Source organism: Ochlerotatus camptorhynchus, unplaced genomic scaffold (assembly GCF_037179485.1).
Source record: "Ochlerotatus camptorhynchus isolate MF236.1 unplaced genomic scaffold, CSIRO-AGI_Acam_v1.1 ptg000062l, whole genome shotgun sequence".
NCBI classification, from domain to species: Eukaryota; Metazoa; Arthropoda; class Insecta; order Diptera; family Culicidae; genus Ochlerotatus; species Ochlerotatus camptorhynchus.
Genome location: NW_027040552.1, coordinates 5,549,487 through 5,566,266, shown reverse-complemented (window position 1 = coordinate 5,566,266; position 16,780 = coordinate 5,549,487). Strand labels below are relative to the sequence as shown.

The 16,780-nt window shown below is 46.2% G+C and overlaps 1 protein-coding gene across 4 annotated transcripts in view; it reads left to right on the top strand.

Annotated features, from left to right (window-relative positions):
* Positions 1 to 16,780, top strand: part of Vha100-1 (V-type ATPase subunit a family protein Vha100-1) — a 65,678-nt gene that overhangs the window by 30,678 nt on the left and 18,220 nt on the right. Inside the window, exon 4 of one of the 4 annotated variants that reach the window (XM_065239818.1) lies at positions 9,608 to 9,768. The exons of 2 other annotated variants lie outside the window; for them this stretch is intronic. In XM_065239818.1, coding sequence (XP_065095890.1) covers positions 9,608 to 9,768 — 161 coding nt within the window. The remainder of the gene's footprint in view (positions 1 to 9,607; positions 9,769 to 16,780) is intronic. One more of the 4 variants, XM_065239820.1, reaches the window with a different exon arrangement.

Genomic DNA, 16,780 nt, shown 5'->3' with positions numbered 1-16,780 from the left:
GCTGCGGCTGCCTCGGCGGAAAAAATAGAGCACTCATCCGGGAGCCTATGACACTCCTTTAGGTGGTCACCGGAGATGCCGATGCCCACCCTTTTCTGGGCTACGGAACCGTCCGAGTAACGGATGGCGTATCCAGCGTACGTCCTTCTCTGCAAATCCAATACCGCCTGATTTACCGCAGAGGGATTGGAACCAGCCTTGAAGTGCCGTTTGATGGTGTGGTCGGTCTTAATTGGCGGTTTGTTCCAGCCTCTGGCTCCAACCCAATGTGTCTTGCACACTGGGGGGAGAGCTCGGTTGGAGATTTCCCTGAGGAACTTGTTGGCCTCCTTTAGGAGGGAACCTTCCTCGTCTGTACCTGACGTTATCTCATTCAGCCCGATGGCGCGTTTGCATATAGTCGCGGTAATCAGGCGGTCGAAGGGGAGTACTCCTCCCTCGATGCAGGCGGCGATCCCGGGGGTACCAGGAAGGAGTCCGGAAGAAATCCGAAGTGCTTGCTGGTAGACTGGTGTAAGCCTTTCCACCAGGCGTGGTTTGGCAAGGTACGTAGCCTCGATGCCGTAGGTCAGCCGCGAGTTTACTATAGCCTTCGCAACATTGAAGCGTGAGGTCCGGTTGGCGTTAGGATGTCGACCTGCTAGTGTCCTCAGGATGTTTAGGCGCTGTTTGCAAGCACTCTTTACCTCGTTCAGGTGCGTGTTGAACGTAAGAGAGCGGTCGAAATGCACACCAAGTATCCGAAGGGTTTTTCTGAACGGAATTACCTCGTCCTGGATGCTGATCTTCGTGCTGAGGATCCGGTGATTGGACGGGCAAATATGAGTGTACCCACTTTTTGCTGCGGACATCTGGAATCCCGCGTTTGATGCCCAATTCGAGATGTAGGCCGTGGCTTGAATAATTTTTCTTCGAAGCGCTTTGACAGTCTCCTTAATTGCCATAAGGACGATGTCGTCTGCATACACGAAAATGAATATTCCGACCGGCAACCTCGTGAATACCCCATTCATCCTAACGAGAAAGAGGGTGACCGCTATCACCGACCCTTGCGGTACGCCAGTCTCCTCGTCGAAAATCTTGGATCGGCAGTTCCCCAGGACAACCTGGAAGGTCCGGTGCGAGAGGAAGTTCTGGATGAACTTCAACACGTGTCCTTTTAGACCCCAGGCTATCAACTGGTCCAAAACACCTGGCATCCATGCCCGGTTGTAGGCCTTCGATAGGTCAAGCGCAACCAATTCAGCGTGATGGTTATTTGCGGACATTGACGATAAAGCTTCGCTGAGGGAGCCGAGGTATGTGCTGGTTCCGTGACCTGGTCTAAAAGCATGCTGTCGGTGGTCCAGGTGTTTCCCTTCCTCCAGGTACAGGATCAATCTCCTGTTTAACATTCTTTCAACCAGCTTAGACGCACAGCAGGTCAACGAAATGGGTCTAAACTTGTCCACCTCGTGCCCTGTGGAGTTCGGTTTGGGGATTGGGACGATCAAGCTGTGTTTCCACTGGTCGGGGAAAGTGTCACCCATCCATTCCTGGTTCACCAACTCTAGCATCCTAGCCTGCTCCCCGATAGGGAGGTATCGAAAGAGAGGATATCCCACTTCATCAGGTCCAGCAGATGCGCCTCTAGCTTTAGATAAAGCAAGGGCGAGTTCATCCATGCGGAAGGGTCGATTGATGTCCAGGTTGTCGCTGTCATTCGGGATCGGGATGTTTCCTATGGAGTGGATAGTCGGGCAATTCTTCCGGCGGAATGCTGGGTCGTACCTGTCGATCGATGACAGTGACGCGAAGTAGCTGCCGAGAATGTCGACGATTTCAGCTGGATTTCGTGTGGTCGTTCCGTCGTGCTCGATGGCGATACCACGGGCTCTCCTTTTACCGCTTATCGCATTGACTTTGCTCCAGAGGTCAGCTGTTGTTTGGCTGGGGTTAACCTCGTCTAGGAAGGACTCCCAGCTCCCCTTTTTAGCTTCACGGATGATATCCCTGCAGTCATTTCTCTTCGTTCGGTAGTGTTGTAGTGCTGTTTCCTTGTCCGGATGGTTGGCAGGAAGTTTCTTGGCTGCCCGAAGGGCCTTTCTCCTGGCTTTAATGGCCGCTTTGACACTTGGGGACCACCAATGAAGGGCCTTTTTCCCCGGAGTCGCGCTTGTTCTTGGGATGGTTTTCGAAGCGGTATCGAACATCATCTTAGTGAAGTCGCTTATGGTGTGGTGGTAATTGAGCCGACAGTTTTCCTCAATAGCGATCTGGTAGGCCTCCCAGTCGGCCTGCTTATAGATCCAGCGGGGTCTTCGCGATATTTCGGGTGGGCATTCATCAAGCTGTATACTAATCGGGTAGTGGTCGCTGCCCCTCGGGTCATCGTTCACCATCCACAGTAATCGGTGTATGATACTGGCACTAGCGAACGTGACGTCAACCGTTGACATTCGGCCACGGGCGAACGTGTTGGACCCGTCGTTTAGCAGGATGAGATTCCTGGATTCGGCGATATCCATGATGATGCTTCCTCTTTTATTCGTTGGGTGTCGTCCCCATGCTTGATGGTGAGCATTGACGTCTCCCATCAGAATGAGAGGGCCTTCCAGGGTGTCAAGGAATTTTGCCAGGCGGTTTCGAAGGTCTGAAATCTTCTGGCAGGGCAGATAGATCGAGATGGCCGTGGCAACGATCGGACAGCGTATTTTTGCAGCTACTATTGGCAAGTCAGCTGGTGTGGTGATCCTGACAAATGGAAGAGATGATCTAATCCCGATGGCGACGGAGTGGTAGATGTTGATTCCTTTCTTGAGGATCCATCGGTATTGCCCAGACAGTGACCGATTCATCCTGATGACGCTGGATTTGTGTACCTCCTGGATAGCCAGAATGGCTGGGGAATGATCCCTAACCATAATCTCCAGATCGCTGATGTTGTTTTGGAACCCATTAATATTCCACTGGATAGCCAGAAAAGCATTTTCCGTTGCACGTCTGCTTGGTCCATTGGACGTAATGTTCCGGTTTCGGTGTTGATGATTGCCGACGAGTGTGGTGTTGGCTCTTACTGAGGGTGCCAACCCAGGTGTAATTCCCACAAAGGTCGCAGTCGTTGGTGCCGTTGCAGCGAGCGAGGGTATTAGTACAACGGTAGTGTCAGGCAGATCGAACGACGCGCTGGGTACGTTCATGGGACTGGTGACGTCGATTTCATCGGCCGTGGGATCCGTGTCAGTCAGGGCTTCATCAAGATTGAATAGATGTGTTCCATTCAACCAAGACGGAGATGGCACAGGGGAGATAACCATCGGTGGGCTCGAGTAGCAGACCGAATGGAACATTGCCCCACCCAGGACAGGCGGAAGTATTCCACCCATCAAAGGCAGGGGTGATCCAACGGGAGGACGTACGTTTTGGCTGGGTATTGGTGCTGCATTAATGTCGGGCAGGTCGAATGACGAGCAGGCAGTAGGTGCCCAGTGTGGGAGAAAGCTGGCCTTCCATTGGTCATATTTCTTCGCATTGGACCGTGCATCTAGGGGAATGTTGATGCTATCGTGATGTATGCCGCTGGATACGTTCATGCGACTGGTGACGTCGATTTCATCGGCCGTGGGATCCACGTCAGTCAGAGGTCCATCTGGATTGAATAGAGGCGTTCCATCCAACCAAGACGGAGATGACACAGCGGAAATAACCGCCAGTGGGCTCGAGCAGCAGACCGAATGAAACATTGCCCCACCCAGGACAGGCGGAAGTATTCCACCCATCAAAGGCAGGGGTGATCCAACGGGAGGACGTACATTTAGGCAAGTTTGCGGATGATTGATCCCGTCAGCGAAGTCATTAGCTGGTTGTGAGCGGGTAACCCTGCTTGGCTCCGGTTCAGTGGTTGAAAACCGTGTCGATTGGGATCGAATTCCACCAAGGGGAGGTGAGGGCTTTTCGTCGGTCGTGAAAACTACATTGAACGGTTTGTTGGGTCCAGAATGAAACAGATCCCTACCAGGGGCAGGCGGAGGCATTCCGCCAACCCAGGGCAGGGATGTCCCAACGGTGTTGGGATCGATGATTGCATTTGGCGTACAGGTGGTGTTGATGCTGATGAGCTCCGATACGGTCATTTTCAATGTTGCATGAGACAGAGCCCCACCAGGAACAGATGGAGGTATTCCACCCAACCAAGGCAGGGATGTCCCAGCAACGGAAGAAGAGATGTCAAACGACGTGTTCAGTGGCTTGCGTCCCTCGGAGTCCTTCGGGGAATGGGCGTAGCATCCCTTGTCCGTCCCGATATCTTGATGATGCTTCGTTTCTTCTTGATCCTTAGGGGAATAGGTGTTTCCACCCTTGTCCGTCCCTCTTCCAGTTTCCATCCGGTACCGGGGGGTTACCGTTAGTTCCGGTGTGGGAAAGGCTTCCGCACCAACGGGGCCCCGACTGCCGGGGGCTATCACTGGGTTCTTCTTTGGGTTCTTCGTCCACGAGCCACAGGGGTGGTCCAGCAGTACCGGTGTGGGAATGACGTCCGCACTGCAGGTGCCCCGTGTACTTGAGGCACTATGGTTTTCATTCGATCTGTTCGGGTGCGGAGGATTGTCCGAAGATTCCGGTGGAGTTTTGGCTTCCAGTTCAACGGTGCCTCGGTTGCCCGGGACAGAAGTCGAACTAGTTTCGTGGTGGTTCGTAGCTTGCGGTGATTTAGGTGTTCGAATGGCCATTAGAGATATCCAGTGTCAGGCGGTGGTCGGTGGCCGTTGAACGGAAGCAGCAACTTCCGTTCAAACGGTATCAGGTGGTTCCGGAGATAACCGAAGAGACTTCGGTATCATGGGAGGCTGGGTTATGTGGAGTGGCCGTATCGGAGGGCTGAGAACGTTACTCGGTCGTTTGGAGGATTTTGGCGTGTTGGTAATTGGTAGCGGCGTATCGACTCTGGCATTTGGGTTCGGACTGAAGTCAGGGGTGATCGTCCTGTCACTGGCGTTCCCCGGTGATGTGGATCTATCGCTGGTGACGTCAATCACTTCAACCAGGTTGAAGTCCAGTGAATTTCTGGGTGTGACTGGCGAGGAGACTGTAACAGGAGTCTTAGCCGTAGGTGTGCCCGGTTCGGCGGTTTTGGTTTCCGAGGTGGGCACATATGCGGTGGTTACAATTTTCTTTCCTACGCTTGATTTGGTGCTGGGTTTTTCGGTAAACGTATTTATAATCTTTTTACTGCCCGTTGCTACTTGCAACGGAGCGGATGTGGCCTTCGGCCTTTGCGATAGCGGTCTCTGGGGAGCCGGTACCGGAGGGGACCGACCGGACGTTTTCATGGCTGCCTCAATCTGTTGTAGTTTTGTTTGAGTGGTAATCTGGGTGGCCACGAGGGCCTTGATGGACTGCTGAAAGTTATCGTTCATCTGCAGCATCTGTTGCTGCATCATTGCGAAAAAATTCTCTAGTGGCGGGTTAGCAGGTGGGGTGTCAATCGTGTTATTGGAGTTGTCAGAATTCCTTATAGCAAGCGCAGCCTTGAGCTGGGCGATCTCCGTGTCCCTGTCACGAACCGCATTGGCAAGGTCTTCGATTTTTCTGCTCATTTCTGCTAGAGTTCCCTCCAGGCTGGCCGAGGCGACACCCGAAAAGGAGGTAGCCCCATGGCTTTGGTCATATAACCTTCTCGCCTCAGGATATGACAGATCTCTGTCCACCTTGAGCTTCTGTATATCGTTTTCCCTGCAATAACTCGGGCATGCTCGGTCGGATATTGAGTGCTCATCAGTTTTGCAACGGGGACAGAACTTTGGGTTGTTGCACGATCTGTCCTCAGCGATCGGATGATCGCCGGAACACTTCCCACAGATCGGCTTGGCTGACCTACAGCGCATTCGTGTATGTCCGAAGGCCCAGCAGTTGAAACATTGCATGGGCGACGGATAATATGGCCGGGTACGACAACGGAGGAAACCAAAATCGATGTATTCGGGGAAGCACGTGCCCTCACATGTGAGTATGAGGGTTGGTGTGTTCACCCTACCGCCGTTAGCCCTGCGCGTGATTCGTCGGACGTCTTTGACACCTTGTTCGCTTAGGTCCTGGAGCAGAAAATTTTCGGTATCATCGACCACATCACGGCAGCTTACTACGCATCTCGTAGAGTTGAGCGAGGGATGGGGTATCACCTCAACTTTCATACCGCATTTAAGTTGCTTCATCTGCAGCAGCCTTTCGTATTGGTGAGCACTCCTAACCTTCAGTGCGTAGGTGGCTCCTTGCGCCTCTTTGAAAGCACCTTCTATTTGTCCTCCTGCAATACGCTGTACATCCCTGCGAATATCAAAAGGTCGATTCGGCAATTTTTGACGTGGATCTCCTAGCCCTTGCAGACGTAGGATTTGCACCGTACCGTAATTCCCCTGCGGGTCCATAAAGGGTGGTAACCTTGCTCCATTACGTCCTCCTACGCCGTGTCGATAGCCGCCACCCGGATCCGGTTGGTCCCCCCATGATGGAGGGCCCCCCATAGAAGTCGCCATTAGGGCGACCCCAACCCAGCCTCCCAAATAAAAATCTCTAGCAGCTCACCTGGCTTCTGATGACGTTTCGGTGAAAAGCGCTGCAGCGATGAATTGACAGCGATATATATCGCGGTCAGACGACAAAAATCACTTCACTGGTCCCAGAGGAAAGTTTTTCGAATTAAATCGCCCACTAGGGCCACCGCAATCAAAGCACCGATACTAATAGCCCGTGTGGTGAGAGGAGAGAGGCTCAACTCTTAAAATACCACAGCACTGTACACACACGAACGGGATCTTCACCACGGGGTTCGCACACGGTGGAGAGAAACAGTCGAACGTGAAAAAAACTCTCCCGCACTGACAAACGTACTCGTCGACGCCGCCGGTAGGGAGTCAAGGTCGCCCTGGTATGCGTGCAGTATTTGGCCGTCAACACCACCGGTATCGGGAGAAATCCGCTGCGCACACTTGTCGACACTCCGGGAGAGGGAGAGAGTTTTCTTTCTTCGTTCACCAGTATCGCTACTTCTTTGGTGGATGTGAAGCCGGGCCGAGACGGACGAACGGGCCCTATTCACCAACCACCACTATCACTTTGTATGGGATGAGCCCAATATTTGCCCCAAACCTCCGTAGGGGTATGTGGGCTTCGAAACAACGCAATTAGAGTTCACTTCACAAATGATAAACCCCCTCGCCCGTTCCAGCAGGTCGAAAGGGGTTTGTTTTTCGGCCTTTTCTTCCGGTTTTTCCTCTGCAGCTTTTCCGGATTCACGTTAGGCACATGCAAAAATACTAATACTCAAAGCCTAGTAGACGCACTAGACGGAGTTGGACACTGTAAAACACTTACTAATCGCTTCTTCGATAGCGAAAAATCACTCTTCCCCCTCGCCCCTAAGCGGACAAAAGGGGGGAATTTCGCGAAATTTTTTTTTTCGTAAAAAGCACTCACGCCGTTTAATTCGCGTAAAAAACACCTTTTGGATCAACGCTAATTACAGCGATTAATAACTACAAGTTAAATAAAACACTACGGTTCACTGGTTAAAATCAAAACAACAGTAAAATTGGACGATTAAAACGGAGTGAAAATAAACTTAGCTTGTCTGTATGAGAGCCAGCTCATTGAATGATTATTTCAGATAATTCCATTGTCATATAGATATTTTTGCATCTGTTTCAATGCCTCCAGTATCTGGTTCCTTAAATTCAGGATTATCACTAGGAATGATATATTCGAAGCTACTATATCGCGTGGTACGTAAAATCATGCATGTTCAACCGAGGTGAATATTATAATGCAAACAAAAAAAAATCTGAGGACAGTAGCCACCATCCAGGATCTGACCCTGGTGCTCCGGAAGTAATTATAAACTAACGGTCCTAGCTGCCCCGTAACGTGGGTAGATCACCTTTTCGTGGTACCATGGTACAATGAAAAGGAACATCTAAGCAACCTGTTAATTTTACCATTGATTCAGCATAGGACTCTAAATCAATACCTAAAATCCCATAGAACCAAAATCGTCAAAATCGAACACACGTTGGATTGCTGTTTTCCATTTGGTGAATTTTCACTTTCTTTTTAAAGATGGGAAATTTTCAAATAACCCTGGCTCTAACACCACTATCAGGTAGATGAAATTTTCCCCTATTTGATGGTAGTGTTAGTATGCGTGGGCGAGCTACCAGTTACGCCAAATCGACGTCCCTTCGAAAACGTAATCGAGATTAGGTGAATTTTCACTTAAATTTGACACTTCGAAAATAAATTATATTTTTGGAAAATCTCTATGATGTTGATCACCGAATTTCGAGGAATTGTTTGTCAAAATTGATCTCTGGTCGGCCAGAAATAAGTCTGGTAGAAAAGCAGGTTTATTTTAAAATTTTCCATCTGTCAAATTTAAGTGAAAATTCACCAAATGAACCACAGCCTTAATGTGGGGGGGTTGACCGCTGTAGTGTATTCCTGATCCCACTATCGAATGGTATTTGCTATAAAATATGAGGTTGTGACAGAATTAAACAAATAGCCTCTTTGAAAACAATTCTATAAATATGTTACTGGAAAAAATGCAATTATTAAAAAGGAGGACATTTTCGGGCAATGTAGAAAAATTGTTAAAAAAAGGAGGACATGTCCTCCTTTAGGATACCATATGGTAACCCTACTCACAATAGTATTCTCTGACATCTGGATTATTAAAAAAATCGGTATAATCTCGAATCAAGCTCGAAAATCGGTACAAAAACCGATAAATCGGTATGTCTGGCAACGCTGATCGGGGGTCATATTTTCATACATTTTTAGGGCTTGATAAATCATTTTTGGATGTGATTTATATGAGCTTACGAGTGGCGCTGATATCTTGTCGCTTTTATTTTCGGGAAGTGGATAGGGTCTGCGCATACTTTAGTCACATTAGCAGGGGCTGTTCATAAACCTCGTAAATACTTAAGGGGGGAGAGAGGGGGTTGCTTTTGTTTACAGAGTCTCTTTGATTATTCATATAAGCTTCCAAAAAATAAATTGTATTAACGTTTGTTTACGCAGAAGGAAAGGGTCTTCCAAAAACTGTATACAAAATTTGTGAACGGCCCCTTCGTTATATGCTTCGTTCAACAAAGTACTGTAATGGCGATCCTTATTATTTGCATGCTTTCTAACCTTATTCTTTGTTCGTTTTTATTATATTCACTCAGCTTCTTCCCTTTCGCTATGCTATGACCGATCACATCGGTAATAACCCAACGAACGACTAACCACCATTGTGCAACTTCTCTCACTGTTCCAAGAACAATTACTTCTTCATAACTTACCCCTTTAAAAAAAAACAAACTACCTACATAGCCTTCCGTATCTTAACTATTGAAACAATCGTGACTAATCGTTTTACATTCCTTCCGGTGATCGGGGAGGCGAGGTCCATCAAGCCTCTCATGGCTTGCACGGGCCACATTGCTTCCGATGAACAACAACCGCATCCCCGTACAAAACAAAACAAACAAAAAAATCAAACTGTATCGTTTTCGGTTGTGCTTTGATGTTGTTTCCTCTAAACAAACCAAATAATCCCGTGGAACTTGCGCGCAAACACTCGAAGCCACAGGCAGCGGTCGCAAGTATTGTACCTAATATCATGTCACGGAACCGCTATCAACAGGTGGCGGATTCGCACAGGGAAGAGGAACAGGTTAACCTACTCGGTGAGGAGGGCATTCGAGCTGGTGGTGCCGGGGCACAGGGACAAAACCTAAAACTAGGGTAAATATAAACACTTTATTTTGTTTTCCATTTTCCTTATACTTTCAATAATCTGCCTTTCCCCTTACTCTCTCTCTCTCTACACACCCATGCCTATTTGTTGTGTTATTCTTTGTTGTCAAATCGCAATACGATTAAAAAAAAAAAAGAAAGTTCGCGTGCATCACCAACACCATTAAAACATAATAATAAAGTAACCATAACTGTTAGCAATTGTTCCGGATCTTACCTCATGGAGCAGGTTTCAATATGATTTATGTAACTGTAATAATGACACCAATTAATGTTTCTGTTGTTCGATTGTTTATATTTTACTCTTTTTGTCTGTGGACATTTTTCTTATTTTCAAAAAGTCTATTTATTTTACTTTGCTGTTTTCTATCGTTACGAAGAAACGTTACGAACGCTTCCCGGAGTTCAACCCCAACTACAGCCGTCAGCTAAGGCAAGCGCTCTAGTATGAACGTTATTTTGTTTGAAAATAATCAGTTCTGGTTTTGATTTTCCAAATGTGTTTGTTTGTTTTATTTTCTGTCATGTGAAATAATACGATGAAATTGATGTTGAGTTATGTGTTTGGAAAGGAAGACGAAGGTAAATTTATAAAAAAAATGCACCTACACCATGCTTTGTATATTATGTGTTCACTGCACCTTACATGAATGGTTTTGAAGGTTTTGCTTTGATTGGTTTCGGTGTGTTGTTGGTTGTTGTATGTAAGTTTATTACTCGTAAGGTGACGGTGTGCAAGCTAAGTTCAACTGAAAATTGCAATTTTGAACTTATGTTCTCTTTAAAGATAAATCTTTCTTACAGTTTTAAATATCTACAGGGTGAGCCAGACTTGAAATCTGACTAGGCTATTAAGGTCTGATTTGTAATCGATTGCGAACTAGTGAGCAGTGTTGGCAAAATCATCAATCAAATGATATTTCTCCACTATCATACGCTCTCAATATCACGCGTGATATTGGAACAAAATATCATGCTTGATATAGATTTTACAAGCTCCTTTGATATTGCGAGACTATTTACAACGTGCAAAAATCAAGCTGAGAGGTGAATCGACACAAAAATGATTCCGTTGCACATCGTTTTCTTAGAAAGAGAAAGTATGGTTTGCTATCTCTTTTTACTCTTCATCGATGGCAGACACGAAGTGACTGCTGCCAGCCGTTATGGAAGTTTCGGTTGCGTTCGGGTGTAAAGCAAAAATCATGAAGCTCAATCTCACCACAGTTTGTTGCGATTTACAGCTGATGAGTTGTCTACGAAAATCAAGCGTGATCTTGGGCGTTGGTACGATTTGATTTTTTGATATTTTCCCAACACTGCTAGTGAGAGTCTATGATAAGAGAGAAGCGGATTGACTGGTCAAAGCCAGAGCCAATGGAGCAGCGCCTATCTTGATTACATAGGCTAGAAACTGACTAGACATAGGATGCCAAGGCAGTTTGGTTTGAATCCGCGTCTCTCCTATTTTAGCCCTTAACTACAGTCAGATCTCTACTATTCGATGTCCACCAACTCGATATCGAGTTATAGAACCATAGTAAAAATTGAACTGCATGACTACTGTGATAGCGATTGTGCATGGGATTATTATTCTATAAGTCGATTATTTTATAACTCGATAGTCCCCTCAATATCGAGTTGTAGAGAGTTCACTGTAATTTGAACCACTCCAATGAATATTCATGAAATAGGTAAGATGTGTAGAGGTCGGAAATCGATGTCCAGTGCCATATTTAAATTCGATTTACGATTTTCTGGGAAAATAATATCAGATATTAGGGGTATTTTCGGAATGGTGCCATCATTGTCCGTAGTCATTTTAGAATCCAAGGTTAAGGATTATTATTTATTTATTTATGTTATGGTCAACCGGTAAAATGTTCACCCCAATGACAGTATACACTTATTTCTACATTGTAGCATCTGTTAAAGATGCAACACATCCTCTGCATGGACTCATTTCATCCGTAGTTGGTTCGTGAGAGGCGGTTGTTCAGGAAAGCATGCGATCGTAGATTACGGCGGCGGGTATTGATGTCGATACTACTCAGCAGCGTAGAACAGTCAATGTTTCCCTGAAGAAGATCACCGACGAAGCTCGCCATTGCTACGTTACGTCTCGCATCCAAAAGCTCTAAGTTGATAAGCATACAACGGCTTTATTTTTTTTTTCCTTTATTTAACGTCGGTCTCTGTTCCGCAGTCTAGTGAAGAAGCGAACGCTTGCGGCCAAAGGAAATTACAGAGCCTTTCGAGACATTCAGTGACTTGCGATTAATACGACACCACTCAGCGAAGACTTCCAATTGTTGCTGCAAGAAAATGGCATCACTAGGTTCTTTTATCACGAAGTAGAGTTTCAAGTCGTCCGCATAAGAAGGCATTTCAGGATGGTATTGACGTCATTCATGTACAGCAAAAACAGAGACGTTCCCCAAGACCTTGGGGAACGCCGGATGTCACGGGGAAGCATGAAGAAACATAGTCTCCAATCTTGACAGACATGTTTCGACCAGTCAGTTAGGAGTAGAGTCTACTAAGCAGACCATCGTGAACACCTATCCTGTCGTATTTAGTCATGTCATGGTTCATTTTGTCAAATGCTGCGGAGAGGTCTGTGTAGATGGCATCTACTTGATGGCCACGTTCTACTTCATGAATGATGAACGAAGTGAACGTAACTAAATTGGTCGTCGTGGAACGCTGAAGGCATGAAGCCATGCTGATCCGTCGAGATACAGTGTTGAACCAATTTTTCGAGTATAATCAACTCAAAAAGTTTGGAGGTCACTTAACGAAGCTATTGCACGATAGTTTGAAACAGTCCTTTTGCAGCCTTTCTTGTGGATTGGGAACACGAAAGACTCTTTCCAGCAAGCTGGGAAAACCCCAGACATCAAGGAGAGATTGAAAACGTTGGCTAGAGGTGTCGCGAGAGCAGTCAGGCAGCGTTTGAGGACTAACGACGGTACGCCATCTGGACCGGAACCCGTTGAAGTTTTTAGCTGCTTCCCGGATGAAATAACCATTTCGCCGGTGATAGAAAATGGACGGCTGGAGAAAGTTGAGGGAGAGACGTTACTAGACGCAGCAATTACATCTTGAGTGCTGAGTCGTTCGTCGTTGAAAACACTGCTGAATTGTGTGCGAAACAAGTCGGCAATACCCACGATAGAGTCCACTTCCACTACGCCGTTCGTCATACTTGCGGGTAGTCCGCTTTCGTTTCTTTGGGCATTGACAGGCGCCAAAAGTTTTTAGGATTTGATTTTAGACGACGCTGAAGCTGGTCTTGTTGTGCATGGTACAGTTGGTTGTTGAGTCGCTTGTAATCCGTGTTCGCTTTAGAATAATATGCTTTCGAGGAATCGGTTCGGTATTTCCTGTGCTTACGAAGAGCAGCCCTTTTAAATTGTTTCAATCGCTTAAGCTCTGAATTCGCTAAGGCAGGTTTGACAGGTTCGCGACTTAATCGCTTAGGTAGGAATTGATCGATTGCGTACAAAAGAATGTTGGATGTCGTCGATGCCGCGAGGTTAGAATCACAGTTACGCAGTGCCTCTTCCCAGTCGACATTTGAGAGAAAATCATTCATTTCGCTGCTATACAGGACGCTCTCTACAGTGTCTTTGAAATTACGATGAACGTTGAGCTTTATGCTCACCATCAGAGGAGGATGATGTCAACTGTTTTTAACATGCGCAGAGGGGGCTGATATGATAATGCACATCTCCTCATTTACGAAACAGAGATCGAGCATGCGGTTGTTATGGTTTGGAATTCCATTCATCTGTCCGAGTCTTGCAGTGCAATAGGCATCCAGCAAATTACATGATGCCTGACCAATCGACGAACGGGATGCACAAGGAAAGTGAAATCCACGAGCAATGCGCTTCCAGCACACGTCGCGTAGGTTGAATCCATCTTCGATTCTTATTCCGAACGCCGGTCTTGTACCGAACATATCCATATTGATTGTAGAATATCCGTCCCATTCTCGGAAACCGGTAGTGGTTTCAGATGCGTATTAGCTTTTCGGAAATCTCAATGATGATTTTGAGTTCGCCATCTTGGATTCCAAAATGGCGGCAGGCATGATTTTCAGCTTTTTCATTAACCTTCCTAGTGCATTGGGGTCGTTTTTGACTGGGCTTCTCTCAGTAAAATAGGCTCTACTTTAAATATTGATTCAAATTAGAGAGGTTCTACTGTTTGCTCTGTCATTATCGTTTGTTTTCATTGTCGCTGGGAATATTTCATTTCAAAACTTAATCAATACTCTAAGTTATTTGCGTGTTAGGGAGGGAATTCTTCAACTTGCTGCTATAACAAAGTAAATTTTCGAAAAGACGATCGATAAGTCGTCAGTTTTGCAGATTTCATCTAGTAAGGGAAAAGATTTTCATTCGTTGGAATCAAAAAAAGTACTTTCATCCACCAATCGCTTCAGATCAGAGGATTTTCTTTGCCCACTGGTAGGACAAACGTGATGAATCTGATTCGGAACTTCTATAAAGATGCCAAAAAGCAGGTAAAATTTAACATTGTTTTCGATGAATACAAAGATCAACATGTTTGTTTTGATTTGAAAACAGGTTATGGAGTAGATTCAAACTCGCCGTGCTGATAAGTTCAGTCTCACTCTAGACGAGTGGACAAAGCAGTACCGTTGTACTCCTTTAATCGAGTACCTCAAAAGGTACAATTTGAGGTACTAGCTTAAAGAAATACAACGGTAGTACAACAGTGTACTTTGTATGTCTGTACAAGGTATTACATTGTGCAGATGGAACGACTTTCAATCTTGGATTGGCTCGAATAAAGGGGTCTTGTACTGCTGAACATATGGTTGATTTGATTCGGGAGTAATTGGCAGAATTCGATTTGACCAGCGCAGATGTCATTGGGTCAACCACAGATGGTGATGTTCAAGTTTGATTCTCTAACAGATTACCTACATCACACTTGCTACAACCATGGCCTTCTTTTGGCAGTTTCCGACGTCCTTCATAAAGACTCAGCTGAAGTCGAACGTGTTGTGCAGTATACTGAATTTGGATTCTAGAACATCTTGTATACTTGCAAGTCTATCTAAAATGAAGAGCATAGACTCTCTTTATCTGCTGGTGTATGTTCCATTTGTTAAGAAAATAGTCACAATCGTGATAGGTCAAGTAATTAATTTGATCTGAACTTAAGGACAATTTCGCAAACCTAGAACTTGTGAAATCGATCGTAAATGATGCGCATAGACTCCATGCCTTTAGTTTTGTTTGACTTTGTCCCAGTCGTACGTTATTAAGTGGATTGAATGATCTGAACTCCTGCTGGAATGCTAGAGCCATAGAACAGGACATGTGGAACTGCGTTGAACAGGCACGGGTAACTGTCAAGTTGAGCGATCGCACAGTGTGATATACAGCGCACCCGACCGAGTTCGCGACATTGAACTTATCGAAACTCATTGTTAATCCGTCGTCACCTATCGATGAGATTATTGTTCTGGGCAACTTTAATCTTGCTGGTGTTTCGTGGAAACCTTCCCACAGTGGCTTTCTCTTTCCGGACCCCGCAGGTTCTGCTTTCCATTCTGGATTAGTTAGTTTTCTCGACAGCTTTAGTGCAGCGACTTTAGTTGAAATCAATTCCGCGGTTAAAGAGAACAATCGTAGCTTTGACCTCTGTTTCGGAAGCGCTCAGGATATGGCTCCATTCATCTCGTCGGCTCCTTCTCCACTTGTAAAGGAAGTTCATCATCATCCTCCTTTGGTTATTACTGTTGAAGACAACAACATCCAGGATTTCGAAGACATCTCCTCTACGGTGTCTTACAATTTCCGGAAAGCCGATCATCGTAGCATCGCCGATGTGCTGTCAAGCATTGATTGGGAAAACTTGATTCCGATAACGTCGAAACCGCTGCTCAAACTTTTTCACATGTCTTGGCTGATGTCATTGACAGACACGCCCCTAAGAGCGTTCACCAGTTAGCATCGCACCTCCCTTGACAGACGAACGAATTGAAAAAGCTGAAATCTATCAAGAGAGCCGCGTTGATGAAATTCACTAAATATCGCACGATGTCGCTGAAACGTCACTATGGTAAGTGGTAAGTTCAAGCGAGTCAGCCGTCGATGCTATTTGCATTATCTGCGAGGGATTCAAAGGAAATTCAAGGCGCACCTGAAGTCTTTCTGGAAGTACGTGAAGGAGTAGCGCAGAGAGTGCGGTCTACCATCATCCATGATGTTGAATGGCGAAGTCGCTTCCACTCCACAGGAGGTCTGTTCTCCAACAAGTTTGAAAGAGTCTTTTCTGACGAGAGCTTAACCAACAAAGACGTGACCATAGCAGCGAGCAACGTCCCACTTTCCAGTCAAGCTCTGGGTGGAATTGTTATCAACGTCGAAGTGATAACGACTGCCGCACTAATACTAAAGCCTTCCTTCAACCGTAGTCCGGATGGTGCTCCGTCAGTCTTTCTGAAAAAGCATATCGCTAACTTACTGTCACCGCTGCAACATCTGTTCCGATTGTCCATCTGGTGTGGCATTTTTCCATCAAACCGGAGATTTGAGCATACGTTGCGTGACGTGGATAATTATCGTGGAATTACATCGTTGTGTGCAATTTCGAAGCTATTCGAGTTAGTCTTCATAGAGCCTCTGCTCTCCCATTGCAAGCAGTATCTAAGCGAAGATCAACATGGCTTCACCTCCGATCGATCTACTACCACGAATCTACTGTGTCTGACATCGTACATCACGCAAAGTATGGTTGAAAGGTCACAAACTGACGTCATCTACACTGACTTGTCTGCTGCCTTCGATAAGATCAATCACGCCATCGCGATCGCCAAATTGGATAGATTCTGGGTTAGTGGAAACCTCTTGAGATGGTTTCGCTCATACCACACCAATCGTCAGTTGGTGGTAGCCTATGGTGACAGCCAGTCCGACATTTTCGCAGCTACGTCAGGAATACCTCAAGGAGGTCA